Below are 10,716 nucleotides of genomic sequence, written 5' to 3'. Positions count from 1 at the left end.
TCCTGTGGTTGCAGGGAAAAGTGCTGGGTGTGGTGGGGCTGGAGGGGTGGGTCGAGCAGACAAGGGAGTCACGGAGAGAGTGGTCCCTCCAGAAAGCAGATAAGGGTGGGGAGGGAAAATTGTCTTTGGTGGTGGGGTCGGATTGCAGGATGGCGGAAGTGTCGGAGGATGATGCGTCGGATCCGGAGCTTGGTGGGGTGGTACGTGAGGATGAGGGGGATTTTGTTTTGGTTGTTATTGCGGGGAGGGAGTGTGAGGGATGAGTTGCGGGAAATGCGAGAGACACGGTCGAGGGCGTTCTTGACCGCTGAGGTCGGGGGGGGATGTTGAGGTTCTTGAAAAACGAGGACGGAGGACATCAGAGATGTATGGGAGTGGAATGCCTCATCCTGGGAGCAGATGCGGTGGAGGCGAAGGAATTGGGAATAGGGGATGCCATTTTTGCAGGAAGGTGGGTGGGAGGAGGTGTATTCTAGGCAGCTGTGGAAGTCTGTGGGCTTGAAATGGATATCGTTTCTAGGTGGTTGCCAGAGATGGAGACAGAGCGGTCCAGGAAGGAGAGAGAGGTATTAGAGATGGTCCAGGTGAACTTAAGGTTGGGGTGGAAAGTGTTGGTGAAGAGGATGAACTGTTCGAGCTCCTCCTGGGAGCACAAGGCGGCGCTGATGCAATCAATGTAACCGAGGAAGAGGTGGGGTTTCGGGCCAGTGTAGGTACGGAAGAGGGATCGTTCCACGTAACCGACATCGCCGAGGCCAGGCGCCAACTCTCCGACACCACCTCCTACCACCCCCTTGATCATGACCCCATCCCCGACCACCAAACCATCCACAACCTCATCACCTCAGGTGACCTCCCACCCACAACCTCCAACCTCATCATTCCCCAACCCTGCACCGCCTGCTTCTATCTCCTTCTCAAAATCCACAAACCTGACTGCCCTGGTCGACCCATTGTCTCCGCCTGCTCCTGCCCCACCGAACTTCTCTCCACCTATCTGGACTCCATTTTCTCCCCCTTGGTCCAGGAACTCCCTATCTACATCTGTGACACCACCCACACCCTCCACCTCCTCCAGAACTTCCAATTTCCCAGTCCCCAACACCTCATTTTTACCATGGACGTCCAGTCCCTATACACCTGCATTCCCCATACAGATGGCCTAAAGGCCCTCCGCTTCTTCCTGTCCCGCAGGCCCAACCAGTCCCCCTCCACTGACACCCTCATCCGCTTAGCCAAACTCGTCCTCACCCTCAACAACTTCTCTTTCAATTCCTCCCACTTCCTACAGACAAAGGGGGTGGACATGGGTACCCACATAGGCCCAAGCTATACCTGCCTCTCTGTAGGTTACGTGGAACAATCCCTCTTCCACACCTACACTGGCCCTAGACCCCACCTCTTCCTCCGTTACATTGGCCTGAAACGTCAGCTTTCCTGCTCCTCTGATGCTGCTTGGTCTGCTGTGTTCATCCAGCTCTACACCTTGTTATCTTAGGTTTAAAGTTAAATGATTTAGCATGAACTGCCAACTGAACAAGAGATGTCAAAATTTCGACCACATCTATGTGTAGCATTTCTTAAATTTGCTCCTGACAAATCTCTGTCAATATTTAGACCATATGCCCTGACCCTAGATTTGTCAACGTATCATCAATACTGATTAAATGACTAAAATGTTTGGGAACAACAGTTGGAACAAAAAAAAAATTTCATTATTTCATTAAATATTTCCTGACTCAACAGGTCACCAAGCACATAAACCCTTATTGACAATTAAGTTTGAAAAAAAAAACAAACATTTACGATGATATCTAAAACTGGACTTTTACCAGGTACTTTTGACAAGTAAAACACAGTATTAAAAGCACTCTACGCCCATCCCCATCTCATCCCCTGTCAAAATAGACGTCCCTTCAAATTACGTTAACCAACTTTACTCTCATGTGTTGTTCAAAATTGTGAAGAAAAAAGTAATGGAAAGAGAATAAACAACTGGTAACCATGAAACTGTTACTACTACTAAAAAATAAACCCCTCATGGATACCAATGAATAAGGACAGAAACAGCTCAATTGTAATGCCCTCCCTAATAAAGAATGGAAAGTTGCAGTGAAAAGGAGAGGGAATAGACAACACACGTGGAACTGTACCCCAGCTGGGTGAAAGGAGCAAAGAGAACAGGAATATTGGAAAACAAATTCTAATACATTTTCAAAACAACCACATCAATTATCTAAACATCAAAACAGGACAGTCAATTGACTTCACAGGGTCTTTATCAGACCTTCTCCTGGTAATGTTCAGTGCCTAATGTCAATATTTGCAAGCTCACTTCTTATTGAATGTCTTTGTGTAAAATATATTAATTCAAACCATTAAGGCAACCAAATAATTTAAGGTACAAATTTTCTTTGAAAAATGATCCAATTTAGTTATTTCAAGTAGACATGTTGGCCAAATTTGATGAAGTTGGCTAAAGTTTAGCTTTTGTGCCCAATTTTTAATTACAAGTTTTCTAAAGAACGGACTTACCTTAATTCCAAAATTTTGCAGTTGTTGTGCAGCTGCTAAGCCTGCTGCACCAGCACCAATTACAATAACATGTTTCTGTAAAAAATAAAAATAATACACTACAATTGATAAATCACAAATTTAAAAATACTTGATACAAATACCAAACAGATAGAACTTTAGCAAGGAGAACTGGTTTGTTACGTTTTCAATAATAAGTTAACTACTGAATCAATAACATGACAAGTGATAGAACATTTTAAAAGCAACAAAATTTCAACTAATAATTTTCAGTTATTTAAAAAGCAAACACCTAGAGGGCTGCTAATCAAGATCAACATACTAATATCACAATGGTTGCAAAAAACATGAAATAACCAAGAACAGGTTTTACTACTTTTCTAATCTGTTTTTCAGTTACATTGTCATTTGAACAGGAGATTCCAACAAAGGTCAAATAAACAACTATGCTTACAGTGCTCTAATGTTTGGCAATACTCTACACTTTCTAATCCTCAGTAAGCACCTGGCATATTTTTTTCAAAAAAGTGTTAGCTGAAATTAATTACCCAGAGAGGAGTTAATTTACCAAAACACCAGGGGATACTCAAAATTCTCAGTGGCATCAACATCAATAACTGATGTCATAGCAATGACAAAGAATCTCAGGGACTGAGTTAATAAATCAGTTTGGGGAATGTGAACACCTCCAGCAAGGCCTGCATTTATTGTCCATCCCTAATTGCCCTTGCGACACAGGTGGGGAGTGATCTTCTTGATCTGCTGCAGTCCACGTACACCCACACTGCATTTTAGGACAGTCACAGGATTTTGGCCATATGACAAAGAAATCATCACATGTTGCCAACTCAGACTGGTATATAACTGGTTACTTTGTCCTGAAAGGCATTGAGCTGCTCCAGAGTTAGTGGAGCTACACTCATTCAGGCATCCACACTCCTAACTTCTGCCTTTTTGGTAGCACACGGGCTTTGGAGAGTCTGGACAGGTAGTTATTGCAAAATTCTCAGCCTCTCATGCAACAGTACTTAGATCACAAGTCCAGTTAATTTTCCCTTCAATATTAATAACAAGGATATCGATGGTGGGAAGTTCATAGTTATTAGTATGCCATTAAACATCATGGGGAGATGGTTAGATTCTGCCTTGTTGGAGGTGGCCATGGACTTGAATTTTACGTGCCACTTACCAGCCCAAATCTGAATGTTGTCCATATCTTGCTGTATGCAAGCAGAGACATTTCATTATCTGAGGGACTGTGACAAGTACTTAACATTGCACAATCAAGAAGCAAATATAATCCCTGAAAATAAAGTGGGACTCCCAAATTTACAACAGAGAAAAATGGTGGGGAACTTAACATGAAACAGGAGACTGATGGACCAAATAGTAACTATCACCCTGTTAATGTATCTGGCACTTCGGAAATGATAAATTATACTCCGTTTCACATCAAGGAGGAATTTTAATATTTCTGGTGGAAGTTAATAGCAAGATGAACTTTAACACAAAAATCAATTACAGGCTAGAATTTACTGTAAAAGTAATTGAGACAAAGTTTACAGTAAGTATTGAGATACACCTTGCTGCCATAAGCTCTGAAAATGGCACCTCACTTTCTAGCTGTCCATTTAAGTATACTGAGTTTGCCAAGTTGCTGTACTTGCACCAAAACTGTGAACTGAAATCACAAAAAGTTACAGCTTGCCTATTACACTGTGTACCCTTTCTAAAAGTGCAGTGACTCCAATTAAGGAAAAAACTTCTTGAAAATTAACTTCTACAAGTATGGAGTTTCAGTCATTCAAATTTTAGTTATTATTCCATTCGTTTTTAAATTATTTTTAAAAATAACTTGGCTTGTTTCTGCTCTATTAAATCAAATATTTACTTACTTGTGGATTCTGTTTCCTGACTTGAGACAACATTTGCTTTTCTAACTTCACGGTTCAGAGTCTGTACTGTTGATTAACAATTCCTCAATCTGACTGCTTCATGAAACAGGAAGTTGTTTGCACCTCATTCACAAAGGTTCTAGGTGAATATGGGCCATTTCAATGTCCCACTTAGAACAAGTAGCCTTGCAAAAGCTTAAAAGAATTTAACAGGAAGGGGCAATTCTAATGAATGATAGGCAACATTTGTGCAATTATAATAAATTCACTCCAAATGAATTTATCTGATGATAGCAAATCACTAGGCATAATTCCCCTTTATTGACCAATTCATATAGAGTAACACCAGAGAGGTTAACATTCCATTTCTGCAAAACTCTAGTTACATTACACTAGTTACAATGCTAATGCATTGCAGGAAACAAATGCTAAAGTCTGTACAGAGGTGACTTATGAGGATGCTGCCAGGAATTAAGAGTTTTAGCTGAAGATAGATTAGATAGACCTAGGGTTGTTTTCTTTAGAACAGAAACAGCTAAAGAAAGATTCAACCAAGGTGTAAAGTTTTATGAGGGAACTAGGCTGGATAGACTGTTTCTCCCAGCAGAGAGGTCAATTAACTGATGGCATATTTTTGAATAAACTGTGTTAGAACCCTCACTGATTTTTCATTTTATTTTTATTATTTTTATCATTTTTGGTTGAACTGAGCTGAGAGCTGAAGGTGGCCATTAGACTGTCAGCAACAGATTTTAAAAAAAACAGACAAACTGATGTTTGCTTAAGCTCGGACTGGAAATTATTTGCAGGTTGATTCTTGTTCAAAAAATGCTGTAGATGTTTTGGTTCTAGAGATGAATTATGATCAAATAGATGATAGATGTTTGAAAGTTAACAGAGGCCCTTTTGGGAGACAACCAATCTAAGAAAGAAAGAGAAACCAAAGTTTAAACTGGTTTTGAACTAAGTCAGAAAGATTGTGGCTTTGACTATAGGTCAAAGGTCCTTGGCTATCCTCCCTTATCAACTTATTCAAAGTTCGGATAATAAAAGCAGTTATAAGTATTAAGTGAATATTCCTCAGTCTACTGGAAGCTATTTGCATGCATCGGTATCTTCAGAAACTAAGCAAAACACAATCCATGTGTCTGTGATATTACGGTATGTGGAATCTGCCTAGGTAAACTGGTCAATTACCTTTTTTATCCCTTAACTATGTCTATTTGTCAGCCTTTGAGTGTGTGTGTGTGTGTGTGTGTGTGTGTGTGTGTGTGTGTGTGTGTGCGCGCGCGCGCGCATGCGTGCGGGGGGGGGTGGTGTTGCCACAATCAAAGAAGATAGAGTTTAAATTATTGACTAATTAGATTACCATGAGGTTTAACTTTGCTCTTCCAGAACTACTGTATTACTAATAAATTGTTACTTGTTTTATTTCAGCTACAAATTTAGTGTCTGCTATCAGTCATTCACCAAGTCTGATACTGGTTATTCAGCAAGTCTTGGGTCAATTTTGAGGGTCACTGAATGTTTTAATTTTGCTGTGTGGCAAATACAGGAACAGGGAGGCTGATTTGATTTGGCTGCCTGTCTGTCATTTTAAGAAGAAGTAGCAGAAAATTTAGGAAAGCTCATTTCACCAAGTTGAGGGTGTCTGGAATTTACTACCTTAAAAAGGGTGGTAGAGGCAGAAACCCTCATTTCTTTTAGAACGTATATGGATGTGCAGTTATGGGCATTGAGCGAGAAAGGATGATTAAACTTGATAGTTGTTTGCAACCATTGTGGATGCAACAGGTCATTTTACCTCTTAGTACTGTAAATTTCATTTTATTCATAATTGTGAAATAATTAAACAAGAATGTTTAACTGTTGGTTTTTCATCTGCTTGACCCTTGGAGTTACAATTTGAACAGCTTGGCAACATATAATGAGAGGGATTTTGCAAGTATCCAAGAACACCCACAAACATTAATAATTAAAGTAATATAAAGCAAAATAAATGAACACAGGATTATTTTCTTTCATTTTACAATCACATTATCCAGTGAAATTTGTACATTATCAAGTCAGACAAGTGAACTACTTTCAAGTAGTGTTGTTTTGAAGTATATTATCTACTATTCACAAAATCAAATTTACTTTTTAAATTGAATTACCCTAAAAGCGTCTTTTTCTCCACCTTGTTTAGAAATCAGGTTTTTAGAAATTATGTTTAAAAAGATCTAAAAAAAAGAAGCAACATGCACTATCTAACCTTGTGATAATAATTGGGTAGGAGGGGATGATCTGGGTTAACAGCCAAGACCCCAGTGTTGACCAAGCCCTTTCTTGTCACAAAATACAAGATCTTCTCCACTTCCAGGACACAGCGAATACGAACAAGCCCTCGAACAACTATATGGTTTCCACACTTTTGTGGGGTAAGAACCTCCTGCAGATGAAAGACAATTTAGCATTTTCTTTTAGACAGATGGCAGGAAGACAAATGAACTTTATCCACTGAACACATCTTATATTTTGTTGATAGCTCTACCTTTTTAACTGCAATTTCCAGCTCAATGTCCATATTGCACAATGTCTGAACATTCTAATTAAGCAACATCACTGCACTTAAAGACCCCAATTAACTTTGCACCATGAACCCTGCACTGATTTTTCTAACAGGAATGTATAAGTTAATTACAGTGTACATTAGTAAACACGTGTCATGATTGTTTCACAGTAGTGTGCCAAGTAAGTTACAAGGGGCAGTTTATATAATCATCTTCTAGACAACATACAAAAGAATGGCAGGTGCAGCTCCTGAGCTATGGTGAAAACAATCTGAAATTCAATTAGCGAACAAGACTTGTTATTATTGAACAAAATTCAAGGAAGGATGCAAAATGTTTAAATTAGATCCATTGTAATCATCAGAGTAAACATTGACTAATGCACCAATAATAAATGCAAAATACAACGAAAAATCTTTACAAAGCTTAATTAAAAAGCCTGTACAGAGGAAAATTGGAAATCACTCAGATGCAACAATGCATATTCAAAAATGCTAGTTCAGAATAAACTCAAAAATATTCTTAGAAGAACTAAAGGAGATTAGGGGAATGCTTCCCCCATTTCACAATACATTATTTAAATATAGAAAACCAAAACATAAATAACTGAAAAAATATTTGAGAAGTAGAAAAATATTAAGGAAACAGACAGAGAATTGCAATTTGATGAATACTTTAGTTGAAGAATCAGTACCAATAGAAGCAAAATGAGTCAAATGGTCACTAATATTAAATGCAAAGTCAAGTGGTGCCATGACGGAATCAGTAAGAGAGAAAGGATAGTAGAGGGAAGACAGCATCAAGTGGATCTAATAAGCAAGCCAATTTATTCAAATGCAAACTGAAATACATACTAGGTAAAACTGTACGATAACTAAAGATTTTTAGATCAACAAAAAGGACTGTAATATCAAGGTGGTATAAGAGCAAGTCGAAGTGAAAATATTGAAATGTCTAGTACAAAAGAAAGCAGAATCATAAAGACAGAACTTGTTTTCTAATAACAATGTGTTTTCTGAGCTCAAATCTCAAGTTCTGTCCCACGAACAAATGTTTTGACTGTACGGATAACCAGCTGGAAGTAAATACTTGAATGCGCTTTTAATTTGATGTAATGCCATTAATTTCAGACATGTGGATCTTCTGTATTCAAAAGCATTCTTGCATATAAACTACCCAAACTCTCAACACAATCAGCAACATGCTCACTTTTGCTCTCAAGCTGGAAGATAATAGGACCTTCAACTTGCTGCCTTTTGTAACAAATAACTTTTCACTTTTGGGTTTTAAGCTTCATTCTATATTATAAGATACAAGTCATTCACATGCCACCACTAATTTGCTGAGCAAATGTCAAACATTCACAAAGAGATTCAAAATCATTCACACAAACAAGAAATAAACCTGAGCACAAATGGTTTAACAAACAAACCAGGGATGATAAAACAAGGAAATTTAATTTGGTGATACTTGGAATTTCAATATTTTGTAATTTCAATTTTGCTTGCTTCAGAATTGGAAAAGCAGGACTCGAAACTTCAACTTTCCTACTCCTTTGATGCTTCCTGGCCTGCTGTGTTCCTCCAGCTCCACACGGTGTTCTCTTGCATTACTTTGGGAACAGTTTAGGAAACTTTCTAGTAAAGTACTAAATTAAAGTAAATACTGGGATTTCTTTTGATACACATGCAAATATTGCTGGTACTGATGTTTGCAAAATATAGTCTTAGGTTCAACTCCTGTGAAGCTTAGTTGATCTTAACCAGATAAGATTTAGCCTTCAAACACATAGACTAAGAATAAAAGGGGAGCAAAGAAGAGTCATCTAAGCATGTTGTAAACTTGATAGAGTACTCCTTGGAAGCAAGAGTCCAGGATAGTGCATTATTACAACGTCTGCCACATTCAAACAATATATGTCAACTTATTATCTGGATTCATAGATATTGGCCATAAGAAAAATGTTACCTGTGGAACTCTGTTGATGTCATTTTCAGAAGATATGGCATAAGAATAAACAAAAGAAATGAGTAATGGAATGGAACTAGAAATTAAACATGCTACAGGCTTACTTTGCAATTAATATGCCAAAGAGCCAAAATTAGATTTCTCAACGCCAAGTACATTGTAGGATCCCGGGAATATTCAGGAAACTCATACAACTCATCCAGTTCCATCACATCTGGTCTCACACAAAGGGCCTTTCCACATTCATTGGGCTGATAGAATGGTTGGAAGTAAGGACTCATTCCTGCAACTGACCACAACAAATTCAAAGTTAATTCAAGTTATGAATAAGGTAAAGATTAAATTTAGTATTTTTTTCTGAAACTGCTATTATAAATCTTCATAGTGTTACTAAGATGCTTCATATTTAATTTATAAACTTGAGTTTTTGAAGGAACGATGTGGAAAAATGGATTTATTTCAAAGTTCTGTAGATCTGATTTTGTCTTTAAAAAGCACAATATAAAGAAATGAAGTTATTTTGAACAATGCATTTCTTCGTAGTTACAAGTATTGCAATAACTGTTTGTTAAATGCAGACATTTTGCCTGGGTTTACAAACATCTGGATGTATATTATGCTTGGAGATTGATTGGTTTTTCAGTTAGTAACCAGCCGAGGGCAGGGAAAAGACCTTCCCAGCTCAACTCTCCTGTTTCTTGAAATATCCCTATTATGAAACCATTGAGAAACTCAATTATCCTCTTGGAGAGCATGTGGAAGAAACCTTCTTTCTGTGATTTCTGAGCAAGCTGCCGGTGATGGTGATATCTATCTATCTACACATTCTCAGTGCCAGCCATCTGAACATGCCATATTATCTTTTTCCCTCAAGAACCAAAACACATTGGCTGAAAGTGTTTTTTTCCCCCCTTTCAAATACAGAATTATACAAGATACTTGCAAATTGTAACAAATTCAAGAGAAAGAAATTTCTTATTCCTCAAATTTTGTGGGTAAACCTTTAGTTATACCAACAGATACAAATGCCATCCAAATTCTTATTGAGGAAAGGTACACCTTTTCCACGAGAACATGTACTGGTTTTAGTAATTTTCTTCAAGCAGTCCATATATGCCTGTGTCCTTGTATCAGGAGCACTTAAGAGTGTGACCTAATTCTGGGACAATAATTGCAGGGATTGTCCACGGCTTGGCTGCAGGTGGAGTTGACCCAACCATAGGGAATAATTTGGCCAGAGCAAAAATAGTAGCTTCTCTCATAGCCACAAATGGCCAAGTGAAGTCAAGGAGTCAAAATGCTGCAGGAAAAGGTTTCAAGAACTTTTCTTCCATCTGTGTAACCGAGTAATATCTCCAAAAAGTTCATCATATGAGGTCAAGTTGGCACCAAAGACAGATTTGTTTATCCAAAACTTTCCTTGGAAACTTGAATAATATGAAAGAGGCATTCAATAAATCTTCTGACACTCAGCAAGTCAACCAAGAGTTAAGTAACAGCTCAATCAGTTCAAGCCAAAGCAGGAGGAGTTAACTTCCTTTTCAGAATTGGAGGCCTCTTCATAGTCCTGTGAATGGATAATACCTCATTAGACAGTGGTACCACCCAAATAATGTCAATGGACATTAAGGATTACTCATTAAATTCCTGATGTAACACGTAAGAATCCAGAAGACCAAACACATATGTTGACATTTGTACTTGCTGAGTCTTCACAAGAAGAATATGGTCTAGTTTTGTTAAGTATGCTATACATGTCAGACGGT

General features: G+C 38.2%; 1 protein-coding gene across 2 annotated transcripts in view; it reads right to left on the bottom strand.

Annotated features, from left to right (window-relative positions):
- The window catches only part of LOC109910684 (lysine-specific histone demethylase 1B), a 59,271-nt gene extending 50,021 nt beyond the window's left edge, over positions 1–9,250 (bottom strand). For both annotated transcript variants that reach the window (XM_048606668.1, XM_020509914.2), the window contains exons 1-3: positions 9,055–9,250; positions 6,685–6,861; positions 2,536–2,610 (exon numbers count right to left, since the gene is read on the bottom strand). In XM_048606668.1, the coding sequence (XP_048462625.1) occupies positions 2,536–2,610; positions 6,685–6,861; positions 9,055–9,231 (429 nt within the window). In that variant the 5' untranslated portion in view covers positions 9,232–9,250. The remainder of the gene's footprint in view (positions 1–2,535; positions 2,611–6,684; positions 6,862–9,054) is intronic.
- Positions 9,251–10,716: the final 1,466 nt, after the last annotated feature.

Source organism: Rhincodon typus, chromosome 2 (assembly GCF_021869965.1).
Source record: "Rhincodon typus isolate 14 chromosome 2, sRhiTyp1.1, whole genome shotgun sequence".
Taxonomy (NCBI): Eukaryota; Metazoa; Chordata; class Chondrichthyes; order Orectolobiformes; family Rhincodontidae; genus Rhincodon; species Rhincodon typus.
This window is presented reverse-complemented; position numbering and strand designations above follow the sequence as displayed.